The sequence below is a fragment of the Pimephales promelas genome, chromosome 21 (genome assembly GCF_988280905.1).
Source record: "Pimephales promelas chromosome 21, fPimPro1.hap1.1, whole genome shotgun sequence".
Classification (NCBI taxonomy): domain Eukaryota; kingdom Metazoa; phylum Chordata; class Actinopteri; order Cypriniformes; family Leuciscidae; genus Pimephales; species Pimephales promelas.
The window spans coordinates 5,817,094-5,844,773 of NC_142789.1; the positions used below are offsets into that span (position 1 = coordinate 5,817,094).

Here is a 27,680-nt window from a genome sequence, read left to right on the forward strand (position 1 = left end):
ATCACTCACATCAGCTAGAAACACCAAGGGTTCACTCTAAGCATGGAGAGTCTGCTTTTAGCTATTATGCCAACAGCCGCCACTGGAACCAGCTTCCAGAAGAGATCAGGTGAGCTCTTACAGTAGTCACATTTAAATCCAGGCTCAAAACACATCTGTTTAGCTGTGCATTTTGCCACTGTTCGTCCGACTGTTACTGCGTACTACGTTTTATTTTTGATTCTAAATTGTTTTAATTATTTACTGTATTTTATTTTTATAATAATTTTTATTTTTCATGTTTTATTCTAAACTGTTCTAATTATTCTGATTACTTTTGATTATGTAATGTTTTCTATGTAAAGCACTTTGAATTGCCATTGTGTATGAAATATGCTATATAAATAAACTTGCCTTACCTACCCACCAGTATTAACTTTCACATGCAGTTACACATTAACCTACCTACCTACCTACCAGTATTAAATAAAAAAAATTATCAAACAACCCCACATGTTGTTTGAGAGGGTTTCAAGAAAGATCCTCCTCACTCCTCCAAAAACAAACTCCAGCATATTCAGGTGTCAGACACGACTGGATTTTCAAATGGCACAGGGTTCTGTGGTCAGATGAGACTAAAAAAAGAGCTTTTTGGCAGTAAGCACACTAGATAGTTTGGTGGACATGAGGATAAAAAGTACCCCATGTGTACAATTTAATAAACCATTGGATCTTTAATGTTGGGGACCTATTTTTCTGCAGGAGGTCCTGGACTTCTTATTCAGATACATGGCATTGTGGATTCTATTAAACATCAACAGATAAAAAATCAAAACCTGACACCTTCTGCTAGAAATCTTATTATGGGCCATGGTTGGATCTGCCATCTGGACAATGATCCAAGACAAACATCAAAATCAACACAAAAATTTGTTAGGGAGCACAAAATGAAGCTTCTGCCATGGCCCATGACCGTCCCAGAACCCTATAGAAAATGAGTGGTCCGAACTGAAGAGAAGCACAAACATGGATCTGGGAATCTGAAGGATCTGGAGAGTCTGTATGGAGGAATGGTCTCTGATCTCAGGTCAGGTGTTGTGCAAACACATCAGGCATTATAACAGAAAACTCAGAGCAGTTATCTTGGCAAAAAGAGATTACAAAAAGGTATTTAATAAAAGGGTATGAGTAATTGTGGCCAACGTGTTTTGGAGAAAAACATTTATTTTATAATGTGATCCCACATTACACATTAACAAACATACCTAGCAACCAGTATTAACTTTCACATAGTTACACATAAACCAACCTACCAGTATTAACTTTCACATACAGTTACACATTAACCAACCTACCAGTATTAACTTTCACATGCAGTTACACATTAACCAACCTACCTACCTACAAGTATTAACTTTCACATACAGTTACACATTAACCTACCTACCAGTATTAACTTTCACATGCAGTTACACATTAACCAACCTACCAGTATTAACTTTCACATGCAGTTACACATTAACCTACCTACCAGTATTAACTTTCACATGCAGTTACACATTAACCTACCTACCTACCTACCTACCAGTATTAACTTTCACATACAGTTACACATTAACCTACCTACCTACCTACCAGTATTAACTTTCACATACAGTTACACATTTACCTACCTACCAGTATTAACTTTCACATACAGTTACACATTAACCAACCTACCAGTATTAACTTTCACATGCAGTTACACATTAACCTACCTACCAGTATTAACTTTCACATGCAGTTACACATTAACCTACCTACCTACCTACCTACCAGTATTAACCTTCACATACAGTTACACATTAACCTACCTACCTACCTACCAGTATTAACTTTCACATACAGTTACACATTTACCTACCTACCAGTATTAACTTTCACATACAGTTACACATTTACCTACCTACCAGTATTAACTTTCACATACAGTTACACATTAACCTACCTACCTACCTACCAGTATTAACTTTCACATACAGTTACACATTAACCTACCTCCCTACAAGTATTAACTTTCACATCCAGTTACACATTAACCTACCTACCTACCAGTATTAACTTTCACATGCAGTTACACATTAACCTACCTACCTACCAGTATTAACTTTCACATGCAGTTACACATTAACCTACCTATCAGTATTAACTTTCACATGCAGTTACACATTAACCTACCTACCTACAAGTATTAACTTTCACATACAGTTACACATTAACCTACCTACCAGTATTAACTTTCACATGCAGTTACACATTAACCTACCTACCTACCAGTATTAACTTTCACATGCAGTTACACATTAACCTACCTACCTACCAGTATTAACTTTCACATCCAGTTACACATTAACCTACCTACCTACCAGTATTAACTTTCACATGCAGTTACACATTAACCTACCTACCTACCAGTATTAACTTTCACATGCAGTTACACATTAACCTACCTATCAGTATTAACTTTCACATGCAGTTACACATTAACCTACCTACCTACAAGTATTAACTTTCACATACAGTTACACATTAACCTACCTACCAGTATTAACTTTCACATGCAGTTACACATTAACCTACCTACCTACCAGTATTAACTTTCACATGCAGTTACACATTAACCAACCTACCAGTATTAACTTTCACATACAGTTACACATTAACCTACCTACCAGTATTAACTTTCACATGCAGTTACACATTAACCAACCTACCAGTATTAACTTTCACATGCAGTTACACATTAACCTACCTACCTACCAGTATTAACTTTCACATGCAGTTACACATTAACCTACGTACCTACCAGTATTAACTTTCACATACAGTTACACATTAACCAACCTACCTACCTGCAAGTATTAACTTTCACATGCAGTTACACATTAACCTACCTACCTACCTACCTACCTACCAGTATTAACTTTCACATACAGTTACACATTAACCTACCTACCTGCAAGTATTAACTTTCACATGCAGTTACACATTAACCTACCTACCAGTATTAACTTTCACTTACAGTTACACATTAACCTACCTACCTACCAGTATTAACTTTCACATTCAGTTACACATTGACCTACCTATCAGTATTAACTTTCACATAGTTACACATAAACCAACCTATCAGTATTAACTTTCACATAGTTACACATAAACCAACCTACCAGTATTAACTTTCACATGCAGTTACACATTAACTTTCACATAAAGTTACTCATTAACTTTCACATGCAGTTACACATTAACTTTCACATACAGTTACTCATTATCGTTCGCATGCTGTTACTCGTCATTTCACATGCAGGTACTCATCATTTTTCACAGGCAGGTACTCATTAACTTTCACATGAAGCTACTCGTTAACTTTCGCTTGCAATTACTCAACAACTTTCTCACGCAGTTACATATCGATTTTCACCAGCAGTTACACATTAGCTTTCACATGCAGTTACACATTAACTTTCACAAGCAGTTACTCGTCGCCTTTCGCATGCCGTTACTCATTAACTTCGCTTGCAAGTTACTCATTAACTTCACGTGCAGTTACTTATCATTTCACATGCAGCTACTCATAAACTTCGCTTACAAATTACTCATCAACTTTCAGATGCAGTTCCACATCAACTTTCTCATGCAGTTACACATAGACTTTCACATGCAGTTACCGGTTAACTTCGCTTGCAGTTACTCATTATCTTTCACATGCTTGCTACTCGTCTTTCACATGCAAGTACTCATATCTTTCACATGCAGCTACTCGTTACCTTTCGCATGCAGCTACTGGACATTTTCCGATGCAGTTACATATCGATTTTCACTGCAGTTACACATTAGCTTTCGCATGCAGTTACACATTAACTTTCACTGCAGTTACTCGTTGCCTTTCGCATGCAGCTACTCATTAACTTCGCTTGCAAGTTACTCATTAACTTCACGTACAGCTACTCACCATTTCACTGCAGTTACACGTTAACTTCGCTTGCAAGTTACTCATACTTTCACCTCAAGTTACTCGTACTTTCATATGCAGTTACACATTAATTATCACACGCAGTTACACATTTGACTTTCGCAAGCATTTACTCAATAACTTTCACCAGCAGTTACACATTAACTTCCACTTGCAGCTACTCATAAACTTCATCTGCAGATACTCATTAACAGTAACATGCACTTTACTCATCGACTTTCACCTGTAGTTACACATAGACTTTCACTGCAGTTACACATCGACTTTCACAGCAGTTACTAAATAACTTTCGCATGCAGTTACACATTAACTTTCACATGCAGTTACTCATTAACTTTCACATGCAGTTACACATTAACTCTCACATACAGTTACTCATTAACTTTCACATGCAGTTACACATTAACTCTCACATGCAGTTACACATTAACTCACATGTAGATACACATTAACTTTCACATGCAGTTACACGGTAACACTTTACAATAAGGTTCGTTAGTTAACATTAGTTAACTACATTAGTTAATATTAACTAATAATGAATAGCACATATACAGCATTTGTTAATCTTTGTTAATGTTATTTTCAACATTTACTAATACTTGATTAAAATCTTGTTAACATTAGTTAATGCACCGTGAACTAACATGAACAAACAATGAACAGCTGTGTTTTCATGAACTAACATTAACAAAGATGAACAAATGCAGTAACAAATGTATTGCTCATGGTTAGTGCATGTTAGTAAATACATTAACTAATGAACCTTATTGTAAAGTGTTACCAGTTACACATTGTCGGTTAAAAACAAGAAAGTGGCTAGTAAAAACGTCGAGTGGCTGGTCGATTTTGAAATCCACAGTGGCCGCCGGTGGACAAAAGAGTTGATTTCCATCCCTGCTTGGTAATGTCAAGGTGTCATAACAAAGACATCTCAAACAATGTCATATTTGCATTAAAACTTTCATAACTGAGCAAAAGACACTTAATGACAGTTGTCACAAACATGCATAAACCTTCCTTCATATTCATAACGTACATCATGTTAGTCTTATGCATACCCCTTCAAGTAAAGTGTTACCAAAGAATGAATCTCAGACAGTTCATAAGAGAAACGTGTGCAGTATTCCGTGCTGCAAGAATGCTGTCTTGACGAAGCCTAACTTGCTTCATAAATGTAATATATTTTTTAATATTTAATTTATCAGTCAGAGCAGGAATTAAGGCTACATTCGAATAAACAAAGCCAGCGGAGCGATTATCTCTGTCCATCTTGAGGAATGAAAACGGTTGAACCAAAGAACGTATATTGACAAAAAGTGAACGCTCCATTGCAACACAAGTATTTTGCAGTATTATCTTATATTAATGACCGCTAAAACAAAACTATGTAAACAAAAAAAACACAGCCACTGTTCAAAGTGGCAATTAAAGTTATAGGATAACGAACACAGCGCATCAATGATCATCATGTTTGTAGCATGATCCAGGGGATTAAAACGTACAAAATATATTTCAGGCCTAATGGAGTTGGTAACTAATATAAGTAGTAAATGTGTAAAGTTGCATACAATGGAAATACCATAGACTGTAAAAAAAATGGACAAAGCATCTGTGACGTCACTCATAGACTTTCTGAAGAACAGGTTTGAGGCTGTTTATGGGTGGTATGGGCGGCGCCATATTAGAAAATCTTGAGAAATACAAAATACAAATGTTCAGAAATACAAATGTTTCAGAAAGGATACAGAGATGCGTCGTGTCAGATCATGGCCAAGACGTCCAATTCCACTCGGCGCAGCCCGTTATCAGCTGTCAATCAAAGTTAACCGCCCTTATTTTTCATACATTTTATATCTAAATACGATCTAAACTAACGAGTCAGAAAAAAATTCACTCACCTCACAGTTGTCAGGCACTCAGAACCTATCGAAAAATACAATAAAAGTCAAACTGTAAACATATGAATTGATGCTGTGAAAACGGACATTTTAATGTGAGGTCTATGGATATTCACCCCCTTTTGGGACCGGCCTCTAGCGGATTTTCGATGTATTGCAGTTTTTCCCACTTCCGGGTAGGCTTCATTTTTCAGATTAGAATTTTGCCGCTTGGGAAACATTAGAAGAAAAAACTACCTCAAAAAACTGTTATCTATGCTGTTGTCCAGTAACTCCAGTTGGAATTTTCACCCCAAAATGGCGGCCGCGCTCCTGAAGCGCCACCTAGAGTTTTGCTTCTTGTTCTTCTAAACTCTTTGGTTGAACTCTGACCAATAAGAGGATCGTTTTATACACGTGGCTTGCATAAACACATTTTGGTACGCTTTGAAATGTTGCCTTGTGAAAGCAAACCGAACGAGTAAAAAATTAAATCCGTGCTTCAGAACAAAGAAAATGACCTACAGGTATGAAAATGCAGCCCTACACTGCAACCTATGGCATGAGTTGGGCTTTGCTAATCAGGTTTTCTGATAATCAAGTCATTTTGTGTGAAAAGACAATGGTCATGAAAACAGTGGACTTCCTTTTGGAAAAAAATACTTTTGGCATTTGGTTGGAGAGACGGTGCTCACAGAAAGCACATGCAAACTTTCTTTCTCAATTGGCTCATTTTGGCTTTCATGGGCTCTATAATAACATTTTCTACCTCATGAATTTCGCTGAATATGAAATGAATATCTTCATGAATGGATATTAAAGGCTTTAGCTGTGCTTTGCCGCTGGAGTATAATAGAAACCCACATTTTGCTTAAGCCGAACAATAACTCCTGGCAAATAAACCGTCGAGGTATAAAACGGTTAATGGTAAAGCGGTAAACATGCGTGGGAGAGAGCAGACCTTGCCTATATCAGAGTAACTCAAAATTTCGACCCCAAAAAAAACGACAGTGGTACCCCTGTCGTTTTTTTTTTTCGGTGCGAAAAAATAAGTTTCTCCAATCTTCTTGAAACTCTGGATTCTGATAGAGGGCCATGGGACTTAGATCTGAGTGCAAAAATGAAGGCTCTAGACCCTTCCAGAGCTGAGATATTGAGATCCCACGTAGCATTTATGCCATTATAAATATCTCAATATTTCAGCTCTGGAAGGGTCTAGAGCCTCCATTTTTGCACTCAGGTCTAAGTCCCATGGCCCTCTATCAGAATCCAGAGTTTCAAGAAGATCAGAGAAACTCAAAATTTCGACTCAAAAAAAAAAAAAACGACAGTGGTACCCCTGTCGTTTTTTTTTTTTTCGGTGCGAAAAAATAAGTTTCTCCAATCTTCTTGAAACTCTGGATTCTGATAGAGGGCCATGGGACTTAGACCTGAGTGCAAAAATGGAGGCTCTAGACCCTTCCAGAGCTGGGATATTGAGATCCCACGTAGCAGTTATGCCATTGGGTTCGTGGACGGTGGAATTATGGGACGGCGCTTGGTGCTACGGACTCAGGGGCCCTAGCTGAGTGCAGTAAAATAGTTTTTATCATGACAGGAACTTTAATTAAAATGTCCAAAAAAAAAAAAACACTACCGAAATCCCCATTCAATAGATTGCAGGCGGGATTCTGTCCAATTGCAGCTTATTGCATGAAGGCCGGGGTTAGTACATTTAAGAATAGTGGGTTATTGGACAAATAGTGGGTTCGCGGACAGTGGATTCTGGGATGGCGCTTGGTGGTACGGACCCCGGGGTGGTCTCCTGAGTGCGGGAAAATAGTTATCACGACAGAAACTTTAATTAAAATGTCTATCAAAAATACTCCCCCAAATCCCCATTCAATAGCTTGCCGGTGGGATCGCGTCCAATTGCAGCATATTGAATGAACTGCGGAAAATTTTTTAAAAATACAGTGGGTTATTGGACAAATAGTGGGTTTGTGGGACGGGGGCATGGCCCGGGAGTGGTAACGGGACGTTTGGTAAATATAGTGGGTTATTGGACAAATAGTGGGTTCGTGGGGACCGGTCAGTGGGTGGGGGGCCAGTCGCCCTGACGAAGCGGTGGTCGGTTGGAGACCTCCAATTATTCCACGCTCATTCACGGCATCATCAAGCTATGCCTTTGTTTAGAATAAGCGACTTCTAGTGGCGAAACTTACATACTGTGCCTTTAATACAGAATCAAGAATTAACACCAACCTCTTTGTTCTTCAGTATGTTTCATTCTGCAGTGTTCTGGATCTCATGTTTTTAGTGTCCTTCAATAAACTCTGTGTTTGTGTTAGCTCTTCCTGATGGTTTGATGCTCGTCTTCACTTGTAGCTGAGGGGAATATTCCGTTTATTGGTGAACTGCAGTGGGAGGAGCTTCACTGAAGGAGGAGCTTCACTGGAGGAGGAGGAGCATCACTGAAGGAGGAGATCTGACAAAATCAATAAGAAAACACATACTGAGTTTGTTTTTATATTAATTTACACATTTTAAATGTTTATGCCCACCTTTTCTATCTAAAGTAACTTTTAAGTTAATTAATCTCAAAGGTCTGATTTCACAGACAGGGATTGGATTAAGCCAGGAATAGGCCTTTGTTCAATTAGGGCATTTAAGTAGCTTTTGGGCTAGGGGTGTAACGATACCCTCATGTTAGGATTCGATATATATCATAATAGTGAACTCCGAATATCGAATGATATTGCGATACTGCAAGACATATGGTAAAAGGTAAACAAAGAAATTACTGTTGATTAAAATGCTAAATTTGGTATTACATTGGGAGTGGAAATGAAAAGGTTTGGACTTGGTGCTGGGAAACCAATGCACAGGACCACAGACACCGGAATAAAAAGAATTCATGATTCTGAAGCTGAAAATACAGAATTATATTTAGATTTATATTTTATTGGTAACATAGGACATTTGGCATTATCAGGACTGACAAATATCCCCTCATTGCTTTATTAGACTCAACATAATACAGTAGTTTAATGTAGTACCACCGACACTAAAACTCTATAAACTTGAATTTTTTTGCATACAGTAATTTTCATTTTGGGTGAACTACACTCAAAACCGATTGTTACTATCCGCGCAACGCCCTGAACACGCACTAAATGTACACTATCTTGAATACCGCATTGGAGCGTATCCCATCATGCATTAGGTGCGGGAACTCACATGCACTGAAATCACAAGATGATGAGGAAAACATTCCACTGTAAGTTAAATGAACTACATTTTACATGTAATTTGGTAGAAAAACACATTGTTAAAGTGTCATTATAATGTTGCAAAGATGAGTATGGTATGTGTATTTTGCACATTTGCATCACTTAATTAAAAGCACCATATTTTTTAATTATGCCTTTTGTTACATTGGGACTACTAACCAGACATTGTTGATTTTAAAATGCAATAGGCTTGGGCGGTATTACGGTAATATCGTATACCGCGGGATCTAAAAATAGCAACGGTATCAGTTTCAATATCGTCATACCGTCAGAAAAAAAAACAATGCACTTATTGCATTTATATAGGAGACAAGGATTCCTTGTCTCCTATATAAATGCAATGTTTTAAATACAATTCATTTAATGGCTAAAATGCTTATATCTGGTTCTCATGACGTGACAGTGTGGTGACGAGAGAGTGGGGGAGAGAGGGCAAAGATTGCAAGTTGCGCACTGAGTGACTTGGTCTCGAAGAAGAACACGACTTATGCAATTTGGCAGGGATGGGCATTTCAAGCAAAAATAATATTTAAAGATTACCTGGTATTATTCGATTATTATTTGAAAATTGTGCCCCACCACCACATGTACGCACACATGCATGTAGTCTACAGCGGGCCAGACCGTGTGACGCTTAAATATAAGCTAGGTTTGAAAAAAAAAAAAAACGTATTACTTTCATATTTCTTTAATAATATGATGTTTTTCTATGTATGTTGATTTTATGAAAAGGGAACTTCATGAGATGAATAAGATAAGATCATAAAATGCGCAATATCGGAAAACATTTGGAATGGGTCAGTCAGACATGATTATGACCACTTATTACGTTTTGTTTTGTAGAAATCCTTTCTTTAAAACGAATTTCGTTTTGAATAAATTGCATCTTCATTTTAATTTTTTTTTCATCAACGAATTGCCAGGGTTAATTAATAAAAAGCAAATATAGTGATCAGGACACGCGCCGGCGCGTGACTGGAGCGCGACTCATACTACATGAACTGAACCTCGCATATAAGAAACAAGATCTGAGACGTGTATATATAGCCTATAGTAGGGATGCACCGATACCACTTTTTAAGGATCGAGTACGAGTACCGATATTTTTTTCCTGGTACTCGCCGATACCGATACCGATGCCTGATTTTCTAAGAACAACACAATGAGACTAATGAACATATAAGCATCTTTATTTTTTTAACAACAAACTTTAACCAATAAATTTAGAGTGGTTTATTGTCAAGAACAATGAATTGGGTAAGCATTTCTGTTATTTTTATTGCTCTTGGGTTATCTTTTGACATTTTCTCTTGCCTTGAAAAGGTTTGCTGCAAAGTTTGTTGCAGAGTGCTAGTGCTACTGCTAGTGGCAAATTCACCGTGCTCACTTTTGTATTTAAATTTCAGATGTTTTATCAAGTTACTTGTATTATACTGGCTTTTGTACCTCCTCTCGATTAGGGGTGTTAATGGTTAAAACCGGTTAGCCGATTAACCGTTTAAAATTGTGGCGTCAATACATTTGCACAAAACGTTTGCGTTTTTTTTCTTCTGAATGTCGATAAAAAAATATTGTGAAATGACAGCGTTTCTATTAAAGATGTTATGCGACTAAAGCATTTTTTTTCTTTCGCAATAAGTCATTCCAAAAATAATGGCAACGGTCTATATCACAACCACCGCACTAAACATTAGCCTATTATTATTTATGTGAGGAGACGTCGTGTGTCATCCAAGCATTAATGGCAGGCAAAGACACAGAGTTTCTTTGTGTTTCTCCCTCATTTCTGCTCCGAGGTCTTGATTTTGGCATTTCTTTGAGGTTTTGTCTAGTAGGCTATTCCTTAATCTTTTATGATTTAAAAAAAAAAAAGAACTCTGCCTCGTATTATGTCCAAACGGTCAGTGTACTTGTTTTGTGTTCATTCGTCTCCCCTTATTTAATCCATAGGCCTAATTGCAAAACGAAAAATGAATGGTTATTTTGTAAAACGCAAAGTTGAACACCAAAATGTTCATTTGAACTGTAGGACTACGTCAAATGCTGCGCAAAAATATATAGGATAGGCTATACATATCGACGAATTTTCAGATATTTGTTTGATTTTTTTTGCCCATTTAAACATTTAAAATATTTGGCAAATGAATATGAAAAAAAAAAGATTTTACTGGTTTTCTGAGGCCAAATTAGAACCTGGAAATGATATTTTCCCGCAGTAATGAATGAGTAGAGCCGTAACTAGCCTACAGAAAGGAGATTTATGATTTATAAGATATAATAAATGTGTCTGATAATAAAATAATATAAAATAACGAGACATTAATTGTTTGTTAATAAACTATTGTTTTCTAAATCAGTTTCTGCTAAAAACAAATCTCCATCCCCGGATCCACCTTTAGAGAGAAATACATAATTATAGGCTACATAATTACATCAGAAGATATTGGCTTTCGATTCGAATTTGTTCGTTTTAAATTGGACATTTAAAGCTAAAGCTAAAGCTTTAAATGTCCAATTTAAAACGAACAAATTCGAATGCGGCTGTTTCAGTTCTCGCGCTTCAGTTCACGGAGATCATGATTCATGAAGCGCGCCTGCTGTTAAAGCACAACGTTTTCTTGTTATTGTGAGTTTACGCAAATAAATGTATTTGTCAATAATGTATTATTATTTTCTGTATGACCAGAAATCAAAGAGTATTTTAAGTTGTTTCCACTGAAAGAACTGCAATGAAACTGCAAGTGTTCACATGGGCGTCTCGCAGCCATCAGTGCACGCTCCACACTAAGCACAAACACTGGATATGCGTCAAAATATTGTGTTTATTTGTGCTTTGTTCCTTTTTTGGATAAAGGCGTCTACATATGCAGCCTAATAAAATGTTACAATAATGATGATGATCATAAATATTTATTTGCGGACACTGAGTTTTTGCGAAATGGACTTGTTTCTGTTGGCTATTTTCAATTGGCAATTTCAGTTTGAATGGTGATGGAAATGTGCCTACTTTAACTGCGTACTTATCACTGCGTTTTATTTCTATAAATTAATTCGTTTCAAATGGGGTCCAACCAGTTATTAAAGGTTTTAAAAATTAACTCTGTATCTCGACGTTGCAGCGCTCACACTATGGTTAACCGAGTATTAACGGTTAATGAAAAACTTGAAAACGTGCAGCCTACGTGCAGCCTACTCTGGATATTAATGCAGAAATAATCGTGCAGATTGCCATGCGTGGGTCGTCATCATTGATTTTGAAAATATTTCCACACTGCTGAGGCTGACATTGCATCTGGTGTCTCTGTGTGCACTGGAAAGTTCTGTCAGTTACGTCGCGTGAGGTATCGGTCTTTGGTATCGGGGTATTTTTACGAGTACGAGTACAAGTACATGAGCTTGGTATCGGGCCCGATACCCGATACTGGTATCGGTATCGGTGCATCCCTAGCCTATAGTAAGCTTGAAATGTCTACTTTTAAACAAAACAAACAATCTAAAAGAAATGGGCTGCTCTCTGCTTATGTTTAGGCTAATTCATATGAAGTGAGCATTACTCTTTATTCGCGTTCACTACCGCGAAGATGCTTTGCGTCATCAATGCAATCTTTATCTTTGCAGCAACTGACATAGAACACATGTTGGGTCAGTCAGACATGATTATGACCACTTATTACGTTTTGTTTTGTACAAAGCCTTTTTTTAAAACGAATTTCGTTTTGAATAAATTGCATCTTAATTAATTTATTCGTTTTTCATCAAGGAATTGCCTGGATTAATAAATAAAAAGCAAAGATAGTAATCAGGACACGCGCCGACTAGGGTTGTAACGGTATACCGGTATGGCGGTTTATCGCGATATTGACATGTATGATTATCATATCGTGCACATTTGCTTATCCGCGGTAAAAAAAAGAAAAAAAAAAAGAAAAAAGAATTCACCTGCACTGCCGCATGCAACTTCTTTCAGTTTGACTGCTTACTCCATATCCGTACAGCGCTGAAAATGTCCGAGACAGAGGCTGCGAATCTCTATCTCCCGCCGAAAAAATAAATAAAATCTGCAGTATGGGAATATTTTGTAACTTATATCCGAAAAAACGATCGTGGTGTTGTCCTTGAAGATGGATATCCAGTTTGCAAGATATGTGGACGAAGAGTGGCTGCAAAAGGAGTAAACACGTCGAACATGTTCTCCCATATTCAGGAACACCATCCCTCCGTGAAGATAAAGGTTATTCATAACTTTTATAACTTAAGGCCATATTATTTCTGTCATGCTGAGGGAATCCCGGTCTGTCAAAAAGACGCACACATGCGTCTTTTTGCGTTACAAAACAGATGACACGTAAAATGTGCGATTTAAAAAGATAGATGGATGAATAAAGCAAAATATAGCTGTGCAGTAGCCTAAATCAAATCGCGATGTGCGTGTCTGTGAATATACAACGCAAAAAGACTGGTGTGCAAGCCCCTTCTATATTCAGCGCGTCTCTGTATGAATGAGCAGCGCCGTTTCGTCTAGTAGATCTAGTACACACTCAAGTACGCATGACGCTCGTGGTTTTTAAAGCTGTCTCAGCCACTACGAAGACGTGAACACATGAACATATCTAGACAGAGAACACTTAATGTGCACTTTATAATTATTTTTTTTAAAGAATAATCATCAAATACACTGACTGAAACTCATAGGTGTTCAGTACAACCTGGAAAAAAAGTTTGGTTTAGCCTATGACTAAAATATATTATATTGTGTATAGTTTTTTGTCCATGTTTTAATTTATTAAACTTCTCTTGTGTAGACAAACTAAAGTTGTTATATTTTATCTGATTGCATTCTCAAAAATACATTTTGGATTCAATCACAGAAGTTATTTCAGACAACCCAGAATTTCTGAGGAAATAAATATACATTTCATAAAGACTCTATTGAAAAAAACTTTGTTACAATAAACCATGTTCAACCAAAAAACAATATCTGTTTTTATTCATTTAGGGCCATTGTAGCTGATGATGATTATAATAATGATAGTTTAATATCGTATACTGTGAAACCGTGATATTTTCTGAGACGATTATCATACCGTGAAAATCTCATACCGTTGCAACCCTAGCGCCGACGCGTGACTGGAGCGCGATTCATACATGAACTGAAACTCGGCATATAAGATACATGTCTTAATGATCTGAGAAGTGTATATATATATAGTAAGCTTGAAATGTCTATACTTTTAAACAAAACAATTACAAGCTAAAAGAAATGGGCTGCTCTCTGCTATAGGCTTATTCATATGAAGTGTGCATTAGGCTACTCTTTATTCGCGTTCACTACCGTGAAGATGCCAGTTTGCATCGTCAATGCAATCTTTATCTTTGCAGCAACTGACATAGAAAACACTAGTTATTAATAAATAATTTTATCTCGGCTCCACTCGGATCGCGGCGCTGAGTGGACAGAGCTCGCAGCGCCGAGTGGACAGAGCTCGTGGCGCGTGATCTCCATAAATGCGCTCCCCTCTCTTGAGGAAATATCACCACTCTGCTCACATTCTCTGGTGTGAGACAATGTGCATCTCCTGTTTTCTAATAGTTGATTGACAGCTTTTAGATGCATTATTGGAACCGACACTCTCTGGTTGAACGTGTCATCATGTGTGATGCCATCTGAGCCTTATCTCGTAATTTTTAATTAGTCACGCGGTAATACCGTATACCGCGGTAAAATAGGGAGGAGGTTTGACGGTGTGAAAATTTGGATACCGCCCATGCCTAAAATGCAAAGAATTGAACATTTAAATAAAGCTCTGTAAACACTTGCATTTTTGTGTCACTATAAGTGTGTCCCATTGGGTAATCTAGTCATCACACCTACTTGAACACTTGGGCTAAATGCAGGAAATACCTACATCGTGCAAGTACACAAGTGCAAAGACCGCAAGTGTGGTCCTTTAAAAAACATCACTAATGTGCATCTTGAGACCAAACAATGGCACTGACATTTTGCTGCTAGAAACAGATTGTTACAGACTTTATACTGAAAGAATAAAAGTGGTCTAATGTTAAAATATTATTTCTCAAATGATACAGTAAAATTGCAGGAACATAAAGAATAATCAAACCCATCTTTATCAAACATCGTAATTCGCCGATATCAATAGTTCATTTTCTACAACTATGTTACACATCTAGAAAGGAGCAGATGTCGTTTCTGGTGCAACACATTTTATATTGGGGCTTTGCATGCAATCCTGCAAGACTTAACAGTACACAGTCAATCATCAGTGGAGCATCTCAATTTGGTGTGTTATCTGCTCGTCTCTGCATTAACTGCTATATTGTGCGCATTCTCACATTCAGTATGACATTTAATAATTGCTCATTATAACATTCCCTGTTGCTCACTTACCTAAATTAACATTCACTTCAGTTTGCAAATCAAACATGTGAACATACAGTATATCTCGCCCCATATCAAAAATAACAAATAACCCTTGTTAAACTTAATTTGAACCTATACATTTCCCTTTGTCTGTTAAATACTTTCCAAAGTACATACATTCTCTTTCTCAGCATGACTTGTTAACTCTAAATAACACATTACACTTTAACGCTCTCTTATGTCACATTTCACGACTCTTTTATACCATTATCGAGCAAATCACTTCGTTTGAGTTTCCCTTAAAGGGTCATTCCACCTCTGGAAAGATTCATGTGTATTTAAAATGGGTAATTTATGTAGAAGAAATGTGGAATTATTTTTGAATTTAGAGCTTTCTAGACTGAGAAAAGACAGAAAATGTATTTTTGCCTTATGTGGATGAAAAACAACAACTCCCAGAATGCACTTGCTTCGCTGGAGGCCACGCCTATCGGTAAATGCACAGTAGGTAAACAACAAGTCTAGGCTAGTGAGTCTCCGTGATGCGTCTGCCTGAAAATGCGTTTCGAGATCGCCCAATATTCCCGGGATTCGGCTTTTGCGTTGTACAGTCGTCATTCACCATGTTTACTGTGGCGAGCGGGACAAGTGAGAGCTGTGTGGAGAACGACGCGAGGCCGGTGGCGTGATTACCGATGAGCGGCAACTGAGACGTAAGTTACTGGTCTTGTATCTCTCACGGAGGAGCGGGAATTTTCTTAGCAATGTTAAAACCCACATCAACCGATCACTTGTTTAGCGTTCATGTAAACACTACATTCAGATTCAGCAATCAGAATGAATTCAGTTAGATTAAAACAAAAGCTGTAGCAAAAGCTGAATCCCGGACATCGATGGCCGGACATATCCGGGAAAAAGAGGATGGTAACACCTAAAGCTATAACTCAGCTTTCTCCACAGGACAACAGCCTGCTAGCTTAGCTTCCAAAAAAGATGTGTAATGCCAATCCTACATAATGCATCCGTCTGCGTATTCAGTACCTTCGTCCATATTTTCAAAACATTTCTGCAGTGAAATCAGACGCACTGGCACTGATCTGTGATAGGTCTGTTAGCACATTAGGTCCAACCCCCTATGGGTGGGTTTGAAAGGGTGAGATCTTGTGCTTGTAATTTTTCCAGAAATCCCCCTCTCTTATACTTCCTCCTACTATGACATAAAATGACGAATTTTGCGCCTTTGTAGGAGGAAGTGAAAAAGGTCAATAGCAGATTTCTCTCGTCTCAGGGGAAAATGAGAAAGTGTTGCACGACCATTCAATAGTATAGAGGGGTTTCACCGACGTCACGTTCTGGGCGGTAACCCGGATGCGCGGCCATTTTGGAGGTACTCGGTGTAAACAACTGAATGGAGCACAATGGAGTATTGTGCGCTTTGGATACTTTAAGTGAATTATAGCCATGTCTAAACAACTGAAAAGCTCACCAAAACGCGTCCAAGATGCAAAGGCATATAGGGAAGGACTTGGGCCACAAGAAAAGGCGCGATATTTTGAGAAATTACGATTTATTGGCGGTGCAGATCCCTACGAGTTAGCTCCCTCTTCTTAGATCCATGACAACCCGGTGATTCTTCCTTCAGTTGCATATCCTGATATATTGAATTGTGCACCTTTTCTGTAATTGTGAAATGTTCTTTAAATATTTTTGGCATTTGTTTTTTAGTTGGTGATATTTTTGTAAAGCTATTTTGACAAATAAAAGTTATACTCAAGTTACATACAAAATTGTGTTTACAGTTAGTGTATTGCACTATATTACACTGTATAATTTATAGTAGTGTAAAGTGTATAAGTGTCCTGATAAAAGTCTTTTTTCTTTAATAAATCTGTGTTCTGTTGTGCTTTGCCAACCACAAGCGCATCCTTTCCTCTGATAACTTCTGGCATTCCTCTCCTTGGTTTTTAATAAATTTTGGAAGTCGAATATTCCAAATGTTTTTCTCGGTTTTTCCTATTGGTACAACCTGAAACACGGCAATAATTAAACATTTTCCTTGACGACGTTCGAGATATAGCTCAGTGCCTATGCTTATTGTGATGCGGAGTGCCTCCAAAATGGCCGACTTCCAGTTTGATGACGCGTCGTGAACCCACTGGGTTTCTACAATGGAAAGATTAATGCAAATGGGTGGAGTTGCCCTTTAACTCTAATGTCCCCACTGCATGCAACTTGCGCAAAATGGCGGACACCCGCGAACTCCACGTGTGTTACTGAACTCGCGTCACTTAAACTATTATTTTACCCATCAATATCACACAACCTCTAAATAACAGTGCTGTGCATACTGTCTTTCTATCTCCATTGCATAATACCAATTATCGTTTCACATACGAAGTTTCATTGCCGCATTGTTTCTGATCACGCTCTATCCACGGGTGATAACAATTTCGTGCTCAAAACTTACGTTACTTAACATAAATCCTAAATACTCAAATACTAAACATCACTGTTCGTGGACCCATTTGACTTATAATTGACACAAGTAATCTTACCTGCAAAAAAGATATAAAAGTAGCAAACCAGTCAATCATCAGTGGCACCAATCTCCGCTAGTTGCACGTGGCCGCCATTTTGGATTTCTGATCCGTGAGTGTGTGTGCGGCCGGTCGGACACTTCCGGTTTCGCTTACCACAGGACTCATCTCTTCACCACGCCGGAGAAAGACGAAAATGATCTCTTATGTAGTTGTTTATAGAATCAACTATATCATTTAAAATCCTACTGGGATATATATTACAATGGGCAATATGACATTCTTCTCTTAGATGAAAACAATTAGAGTTAAATATTAAACAATATCCTGGACCTTCCAAGCTTTATATTGGCTGTAAATGGTTGCTTCTGTTTTGAAAGTCCATAAAAGTGCATATCCATGATAGAGTGCATCTATCCATGACATTTTACTCATTTAGGCTGCTTCATTAAAAACGTGACATTTAGACGTTTTCTTCGGTGTGGATCAAATGAATCCTTTTCACCTTGAAAAAAATAAATGTTTTGTTTTTGTTTTTTGCATTTTAAATAATAGACCAATTCTCAGTCATCATCAATAAAACAAAATACCATTTTTCTCGGTTTAATGAAAACCAATAGGTCGTTATAAGTTTCAGTTGTGTTTTCACGTTTGAGGGGGTTAAACCGTGACGTTTTCCAAAGTGGACCAACGTGATTATTTCACGTCTTGTTGTGATACCGGGTTGTAATACGCATGGGATAGGTTAGTAGTGGTGCGGGTGCGTGTGTATTACACACAATAAAGTGCGCATCAAATCACGCGTAAAACAATCATATGCACGTAGAAACTAAGTTTCGCGTTTAAATTGCACGATAAACACAACGCGTGGTATCGAGACGCATTTAATATAAAAACAGACATTTCATGACGGTTATTTTACAGGTGTGTCTAGCGAGCCACATACTTTTTTGAATTTAAATGTCTTTGAGAGCTTTTTCAGGCGGCGGCGCGGGCCATATATTTTTGCTGGCGGGCCAGTTTGAGTTGATATTACATGCCAAGCTCTGATTTCTGAGAGATGCACGCATAGACGGATTTGTGCTCGTTTTTATTTGGACTCTCACTCATTCACAAACTAATTTTTGCATAGAGATTAGATAAGGTATTTGGAACTACAGTAAAAAAAAAAAAAATCAAAAAAAAAAAAATCTGAAGGATGACCCACCATAGACTGTAAGTGACCCACCCACATTTTTTTTTAGCTTCCGACGCCCATGCATACAATATAATTATTATTCACATAATTCAGGTGCATTGTAATTGCAATTAAAGTACCTACATTAAATTAACATTACACTAAACCCTTTTCATTAGCAATAAATGTGTGGAAAAAAAACCAAACAATTAATACCCTTTTATAAATCCATGGTTTTGTATTTAATGATGGCACATAGCAGGCCACGTAATATAAAGTGTGACTATTTTTACAAATGCATTCACATTAGTAAGGCACTGACTGTTACAACCTACTAAGAGCACATCCGGTGGTACAGAAAATGAAGTACTGTATATTACATGTTTTTAAGTTAAAGTTATATGACAGGAATTCATAAAAATGTCTTATAAAAATGTCATCCAATAATTTTGGACAACACACACTGTTTAGATTAGTTGGCTAGTCTTTATGTTGTATGTCAGATTAACAGCAGAATCTCCTGGATAGGCTGTGTGTGTTCATCTCCTCAAAGTTTTGACTTGGCCTGGAAGAAGGCCATGATGGCCTGCATGCATTCATCTGAGAGCCAGCGCTCCACCAGCCTCTCCACTTCTGCGTCGTTCACGGCGTAAAGTTTGTCTTTCTCCACTCCGCGGATCAGCTGCTTCGACAGAGCCAGAGACTGAAGGGGTGCGAGAACAGGACCATGATGAGCGCAGACATGTGACTGCAGTGTTTTACAATTCAAGTGAAATGTATTGCCTTTTTGATCAAATTTAATTTAGATCCAGCATGATCATTTTACCTGAGAATTAGGGGTGGCACGGTACATGAAAAAACACCCGAACCGTTCGGTTCGCTTGTCTTGGTTCGGTGCGTGTGTGCGTCTCACGGTTCGACGCATGCGCAATGTAACCTCGTGCCCGTATGTGACGTGTGTTTTCTTTTCGCGCGACATAAACTTGTTCGACTTGGACCGGCGCTGCACAGAGCGATCGGTGAATAACATCAAACTAGCGCGAGTCGGCTCTGTATGCATTCATCACTTTCGCGGTATTTGATGTCATTACCGATCGCTCTGTGCAGCGCCGGTTCAAGTTAGTAAACAAGCCAGTAAAAGTGGAGTATGGAGCGCGGTCACGGACGGCACGCGGAGAAATGGCAAGTGGGAGAGATGAGGGAGTTAGAGGATGCGCCAGCGTCGTATGAGTCTATGGTATAAGTCCGGTGTGTGGGAACATTTTGGATTTCATGTTATGATATTTTAATATAACGCTACAGTGGCACTTTATGTTTAGATAAGAGCTTCAGTCATATGTTTCCAAATCCTGCACTTTATTTTTAAGTGGAAAAAAGTACCCTCACATTTTGGGAATAGAAGCATTGTTGATACTGTTTTTGTGTTAAGGTTGAACTTAAATTTCACTTTATGTTTATGGCATTGCTATTGCTATAGGTTAATTATCTATAGGCAATGCCATTTAAAAGACAGTGTTTTAAGAGTTCCTCTCTTTTTCTTTTAAAAGATTGAATTTTGGTAAGAGCTACAAAAGTTAGCAGTTGATACATGAAAGTTAATTTATTTGTGTAAATAAGATTTATGTGATAAAAATGCACAAGTTCTTGTAGAGATAGTGATACACATTCTACTTTTTTTGCCAAATAAACAAAAAGCATGTCAATTTCTTCTCTCTTGCTGTATCTAAATCTCACCTAGCTTTCCTCTGAGATAGTTCCAAAATGTGCTTAAAGTCAAAGAGTCAAATCCAGTTTGTGCATGATTGCATGAATATAATTTGTAATACTGTATCCTAAAGTGTGGATAATTAAGCTATATATCACTTGCTGAAGTACATTTCTGGAGTGTTAAGATTAAAAGAAAAAATAACAAGAACCGTACAGAACCGAAAACCGTGACCCTAAAACCGTGATACAAACCGAACCGTGGGTTTCGTGAACCGTGCCACCCCTACTGAGAATGATAGTCTTTTTTTAACAACAGATCTAAAGGCACACCAATCTACTCCCATAGTGTATGATTGGAGAAAATATATATGTTTGTATTGGACATTGATGGAGCAACAGATTTTGTGTGAAATGTTTCATTGGTCTCTTGTCTAGTTTTGTCCCCGTTCCTTCCCACTGTTTGTCAAGTCAAGTCCAGGTTTATGTTGATTTACACTGATTGCAGTTTTGTTGCTCCAAAAACAGATTTTGTGTGAAATGTTTCATTGGTCTCTTGTCTAGTATTGTCCCTGTTAGCACTGTTTGGTGGGTTTAAGTCCAGGTTTATGTTCATGTTCATGTTGATTTCATGTTAAAAGTTTAGTTCAAGTCAAGTTTGTATTTAATAAAACTGCAACTCACCTCACTGTACTTTTGTGACAAGTATGTTCATTTTAAAAAATACAAAAACAATTTTTTTTTTTTTAAAGGTGAAGATTCTGAAAGCGTTGAAGGAGATCCTATAATTTAATATACATTTACAGTGGTAACAAATAAGTATATTTTATTATATGATTATATAATATTTTATCATTTTATAATAATTTGACATATGCCATCTGAATCTAACCATGTCAACACATGGAAAGTCAGCCAGCACACTTTACATATTCGTCCGTTATTGAAAAACTGCATCTTTAATAATTACCTTGAACAAAACTAAAACATAATTAATAAGACCTTTGCTTCTAAACATATTCAATGATTTTATTGATTCTTCAAAAACATCAAATATTAGATTACATGAGCACAGAATCACCTTTGCACTGTGGTCCGTGATCACATCAAGGATCAGACAAATGTCCACTTAATTGTGACAGATGTACAATTAATGATCTCAGGCAATAACTGGCAATGAATGCGACTACACTGATTCTGAATATATAGCATGTGGTAGATATTACACGAATGATTATTTTGAATGGAATAGAAAAATCAAAAGATAAGGCTGTTAATATGTTGGTCGAATATGTTTGGTCGAGTATGTTTGGTCGACTCATGTCTTTTGGATGAGTCGTAGTTTGAACATACACTTTGTAAATGGGAGTGTGATCGATTACTTCATCATATCCAGTGAACTATGTTAGCGATTTTGAGATTCTACAGGTGGATATTTCTGATCACGTCCCATTATTGTATACTATGAGAGCAAAAAGGGTTGATTCAAGGATTAAAATGAAGGATGACAATCTGGCTAGACCCTGGATAAGATTTAAATGGGGAATTGATATCTTATTTATTGGAAAGCAGATGTTTTGGGAAGTGCTGGGGCAGGTTTTTGTGCCTTCTAGTGGTTTAAAGGAGAATAAAATCAAAGACTGGTGCTCCTTTATCCCCGTTGTACCTTATATCACATATCCAGCAGTCTGAGCACTTACGTTCTTGGGCAGTTTGGCGTAGGCCTTCAGTCTGGTCCACACTTCGCTCTGGAAGGAGCTTTCAGGAAAGACCTCAGTCACCAGACCCACTTCACAGGCCTGTGTGGCCGTCAGCTTCTTATTAAACAACAGCATCTCACTAGCCTGGAGAGAAAGGACACAGAGGAGTCATACAGAAAACTGTGTCCCAAATCACTCACTTGTTACTAATCCCTATATAGTGCATGGAAGTTGAGTGCATTATCCTAACTGTAGCTTACTTTAGAAACGGATAAGAGCCATAGTGATTTTAGTTTGTAATTATGCACGTCTCCATTCCAGATGTATGTATTGAATTCATTTTTAGTATCTTTAACTTTCCTGTCCAAGCACCTTTTAAGACATATAATAAGACATTATAATAAGAATTTTGTGACTTTTCCCTCAGTATAATTGGGTATGGGCAACAGGTAGGCAGCAACGTTGACAGCTATTCATCAAGTCATCGCTAAATTAGACAGTCATGCTAAAAGTGTGTTGTTTTATTAAGGCTTTGTGTCAGGTGAAAAAAAAAATTAATTAACGAGTGAAATCTTGTATTATTCCTGAGATCGTTTTGACGGGATACGATTCCAAAAAACTTTGAATCGAATAAATAAACCTGGAAACACCCATAAGTATTAGTATTTTAATTTTACAGTTGAGGAATAAAATAAAATTATTATTAAAAAAAATATATTATATTTATACACACACACACACACACACACACACACACAGGTGAAACTCGAAAAATTAGAATATTGTGCAAAAGTTGATTTATTTCAGTAATTCAACTTAAAAGGTGAAACTAATATATTTTATAGACTCATTACATGCAAAGTGAGATATTTCAAGCCTTTATTTGTTATAATGTTGATTATGGCTAGCTTAATGTCAAAATTAGAATTCTGTGAAAAGGTTTTCATATCTGTAAGCCATAATCATCAAATTATAACAAATAAAGGCTTGAAATATCTAAATTTGCATGTAATGAGTATATATAATATATAATATATTAGTTTCACCTTTTAAGTTGAATTACTGAAATAAATCAACTTTTGCACAATATTCTAATTTTTCCTAGTTCTAGTTTTACCTGTGTGTATATATATATATATATATATATATATTACAATTAAAAGATAAAATACACAAATATTTCTTATTTTGTTTATTTTATTTAGTAATATTATAGTCATATGAATCATAACATATTTGCCAACTTTTGTAGCCCTACAAAAAAGCACAACAAATCTAGAGCTTTTTTTCTCTCTGCAATTTAAAAAAAAAAAAAAAGTTTTAGTTCTCCACTTTTTACCAGAACAATTGCAATCACATTTTCCCCCAAATCATGCAGCCCTGTGTGTGTACATCAGTGCTGTGCTGTCAGTTGATTCAAACAACATTTTTAGTAGCCAACCGATTAATCTCAAGTTTTCTTCGTGTGGATATCCATACCTTTGCTGTGCCCATTATTTTGGGGAACAGATATGAAGAGCAGCCCTCCGGACTCTGACCCAACTGACTGAAGGGTGTGTGAAACGTCGCCTAAACACACAACAAATGAGGAGGTGGGAGCCAAAATACAGTTAGATATATAGATACAGTTAAACAGACGGATATTATTGATATACTGACGAAAATCATCTCACCCTGTCTGTGGCATAAACAACATCAAACAGTCCCAGCAGGGTGACGGATACACCCACCGCCGGCCCGTTTATCACTCCAATCAGAGGTTTGGGGAAGTCAATGTACGCCTTCACGTACCGCCTAAAACAACACAAGCACACGTGTCCATAAATCTAGAGCTAAAACGGATTATAAACTAGTTTCAGTTTCCAATAAAGCGAAATAGACTTCACTTCAGCAACTCCCCAGATTGTTTAGCCAGGTCCTGCACTCCACCCTCAGGGATCTTCGTAAAGTTGTTCAGGTCGTTTCCGCTGCAGTAATAATCCCCATTACCTTTAGAGTCAGAGAGAGGAGGGTGAGAAAGGATCTGCAAACGCTGAATCCCATGAGGATGAGTGAAAGTGAAGCAGAGTACTTCACCTGTCATCACGGTAATGACAGAATCGTCTTTTCCAGCAAGATCCAAAGCTTCAATCAGCTCGTTGTACATCTACAGGAGGCAAAAACAAACATTGTCAACTTATTTATACAAACGTCTAAGCACCAGTGTTGTTTTTGTTGAGTAAAACCGGAAAAAAATAAGCTGGAATACAACAAATATAAGTAAAAAATTCAATTAAAATGAGACTAACTGAAATAAAAGTTAAAATAAAAATTAAATTTGAATAGAAATACTAAAATAAATAAAAATGACAAAACTTAAAACAATGAATCAATACTACAATAGTATACGGAAAATATCAAAACAACACTGCTAACATTTTGTGTGATAAAACAAATTGAAATCAATTTTCATTTAGTTTAACTTGATGTACTAAAATAAATAAATTAATAAAAGCTACATAGACAAAATTACTAACATTTTAATTCAAATCAAAACACAAAATATAAAAATATGAATAAAAACCAAAATAGTATATCAATAATCTCAAAACAACAAATCTCAAAGCTAATGACAATAGTAGATAGTAATGTTAAAATCTCATTATTACACGACTCTCTGGAATACTTTTGATTGGTCAATCGTTGCAGTCTTCAGTCAATTATTCATGTGTAATATGACCATTGTCCTCAGACAACTGATGTATTAGAAAAAGTGAGTTTTCTCCTGACCTCTGCAGTGATGGCATTTTTCTTCCCAGGTCTGTTGAGGCGTATGGTGGTGATGTTGTCCTCTGTGGTGACCAGCAGGGTCTGGAAGGCCTTCGAGCTCCCGGTCGTCTGCGCCGCCACTGCAGGAGCTTCTGATCCCACCAGAGACTCGATGAGATCCACGTACTGCTGCCTGGCCTCCTCCTGACACATGAAGCACACGAGGATCACATGATCGAGCTGTTCACATATATGTATATATATATATATATATACATTGTATATATAAAGTAATACAAATTATCAAAACACAATTATCATGAATATTTTATATTAATTTTAATATAACTCGCATGCAAACTCCTAAATAGCAATAAAGGCGTAAGCCAATAAAAGGAGCAGCAGTGATATTATAATAGTCTTAGTTAAAATTGGGATGGATTTTTATGGATGGATAAAGCTTTTAAACATAATTCTATTTATCTCAAATTTTGGTCACTTTTTATAAAAACCTTTCTATTTAATTTCGGACACTTTTTGTATATATATATATATATATATACACACACACACTTTCAATCTGATAAAAATTACAAAAATTAAAGATTAATAGTAATATTTTTGAAAAGCTAAATAAAGTTACCAAAATTAAATAGAAAGGTTTTTATAAAAAAATTACCAAAATAGATTTAAAAAAAAAAGATACATAAATATTTTTAAAAGCTTTTTAAAATATTACAAATTTTTAATAATCCAGAACAATTTTAATGTGACGTATTTACACATTACCTATGTACCTACTATAGTAATAACAGTAAATGATGCATAATAACAAGCAACTAACCCCAATCATAACTCTTGTAACGGTTAGCAGCTGGAGTGCCCTCTTGAGCCACCAGAGGGCACTCCAGATAAGACTATGTTTCACACAAACTACATTTCCCAGAACTCACTGCCCGGACTCATCATCACTGATCACATTCAACAACTCACAAACTAAGACAGAAACACAGGGCTTAAATAATCAGACAAGCAAACTTAACAAGGTAACAAGGGAGCGTGGACAATAGGAAACACCTGGAAAAACTCAATAGACAGGGAACCACTAATAATACAAAGACAAAGACAAAACCACATCATGACAACTCTACAATAAGTAGTTGATTTTAATATTAATCAGTACATATTTGAGTAAGTACAACGTAACTACATCACCTTACAATAAAGTGTAACCCAGTTTTTTACATTATCAATAAAATAATTGGTTGTGTAAATAATCACACATTTAAATCTGTAGTAATACATGAAAAGCTGAACCAGAATTGGGCCAAGCAACTTTAATTTGGTCTTACTCTTTAGTTGAAAATAAAAGACAGAACTCATGGATGTTGCCGTCACCTGTGACACGGAGCCCAGACTCTTCCATGCGTCCCATTTGGCTTTGTTCACAAAGTTCAGCATGCCGGGTTTGGGGGTGTTGCAGGGTCCTTGTGTGGCCTGAGCGTTTGCAAAACAGAAATAACGGAGGAGGAAAAAACTTTTACTTATCCACAAGTTTCCGAGGGGCGCTCCTGTAAAAAATAAAGTGGGTGAAACTTCCGGTGAGGCGGCGGAAGTAGCATTCCAATGGTATTTTGTTTGTTAGTTAGCGAAGAGGCTAGCTAGCTGTTTTTCGGAGAATTATTTTACTATTTAAAGACGCAAATCTTTATGAGAGATGTCGTTACTGAGCTCATGGACAACATGTGCTGTTCGCGGTTGTATGTATAACCTGACTAAACTAGTTCAGTGGCTTAAACGTGATTGTTTTGAACATAAGCTGAAAACGAAATCAGAGTGTTCCTGCCAACGACTGTAGTTTCCATCACCTCCCAAAAGACGACGAATCTTCCTGTGTACATTTGTTTAAATTCTTAATATTCTATAAACTTTTATCAGCATGTGTTTGGCTGTTCTCTACTGATGTTGCGCCTAAACTCAGGATCAAAGCCTGTGTTGACAGAATACCAAATGTGCCAGTTAATGTATTCAAGTAGCACATTCATTTATAATTTTGAATAAACTCCAAAGCACAATGATTAAGTGTGTATTTTTTATTTTAATTGTTTGTCAGCTCGCACAACTGTCTGTCACCATGCCTTGATGAGTATTGATTATTAATAATGTTATTATAATACTCCCAATCAACTACTGTGGAGGGTAAAGGTACTGTTATTTCACCTTTTTTAATTTCGTTGAGGTTGTGTTCCCACATCGTTAGCTAGTTTGGATCGCTATAACTTGAATGAC

The 27,680-nt window shown here is 37.0% G+C and overlaps 1 protein-coding gene and 1 long non-coding RNA gene across 3 annotated transcripts; both read right to left on the bottom strand.

Moving 5' to 3' along the window:
* Positions 1 to 1,183: 1,183 nt before the first annotated feature.
* On the bottom strand, positions 1,184 to 18,214 carry LOC148970072 (uncharacterized). 2 transcript variants are annotated; one of them, XR_016148516.1, is made up of 9 exons: positions 18,081 to 18,214; positions 8,119 to 8,341; positions 5,896 to 5,920; positions 5,743 to 5,806; positions 3,101 to 4,894; positions 2,909 to 3,058; positions 2,327 to 2,602; positions 1,963 to 2,066; positions 1,184 to 1,836 (listed from the first exon to the last, which is right to left on the bottom strand). It is a non-coding gene; the product is annotated as an uncharacterized LOC148970072 (long non-coding RNA). The 2 variants fall into 2 exon arrangements; XR_016148517.1 differs by lacking the exons at positions 1,184 to 1,836; positions 1,963 to 2,066; positions 2,327 to 2,602; positions 2,909 to 3,058 and adding an exon at positions 2,787 to 2,908 and having other exon boundaries at positions 3,059 to 4,894.
* Positions 18,215 to 19,675: 1,461 nt separating this feature from the next.
* Positions 19,676 to 26,946, bottom strand: LOC120474963 (enoyl-CoA delta isomerase 2). Its single transcript, XM_089125140.1, has 8 exons — positions 26,790 to 26,946; positions 25,413 to 25,595; positions 24,720 to 24,789; positions 24,530 to 24,632; positions 24,317 to 24,437; positions 24,123 to 24,212; positions 22,644 to 22,787; positions 19,676 to 19,942 (listed from the first exon to the last, which is right to left on the bottom strand). Exons 1-8 carry the CDS (start codon positions 26,850 to 26,852, stop codon positions 19,787 to 19,789), a joined length of 930 nt encoding a protein of 309 aa, XP_088981266.1. The 5' UTR covers positions 26,853 to 26,946; the 3' UTR covers positions 19,676 to 19,786.
* Between the last annotated feature and the right edge of the window lie 734 nt (positions 26,947 to 27,680).

What these genes read in the sequence shown, in the direction of transcription:
- LOC120474963 (XM_089125140.1), bottom strand. Translation starts at nt 26,852, where the DNA reads ATGCTGAACTTTGTGAACAAAGCCAAATGGGACGCATGGAAGAGTCTG. An exon ending in TGTCATTACCGTGATGACAG is followed by an intron (nt 24,633 to 24,719) that starts GTGAAGTACTCT and finishes CTGACTCTAAAG; the next exon opens with GTAATGGGGATTATTACTGC. An exon ending in TTGTTTATGCCACAGACAGG is followed by an intron (nt 24,213 to 24,316) that starts GTGAGATGATTT and finishes TTGTGTGTTTAG; the next exon opens with GCGACGTTTCACACACCCTT.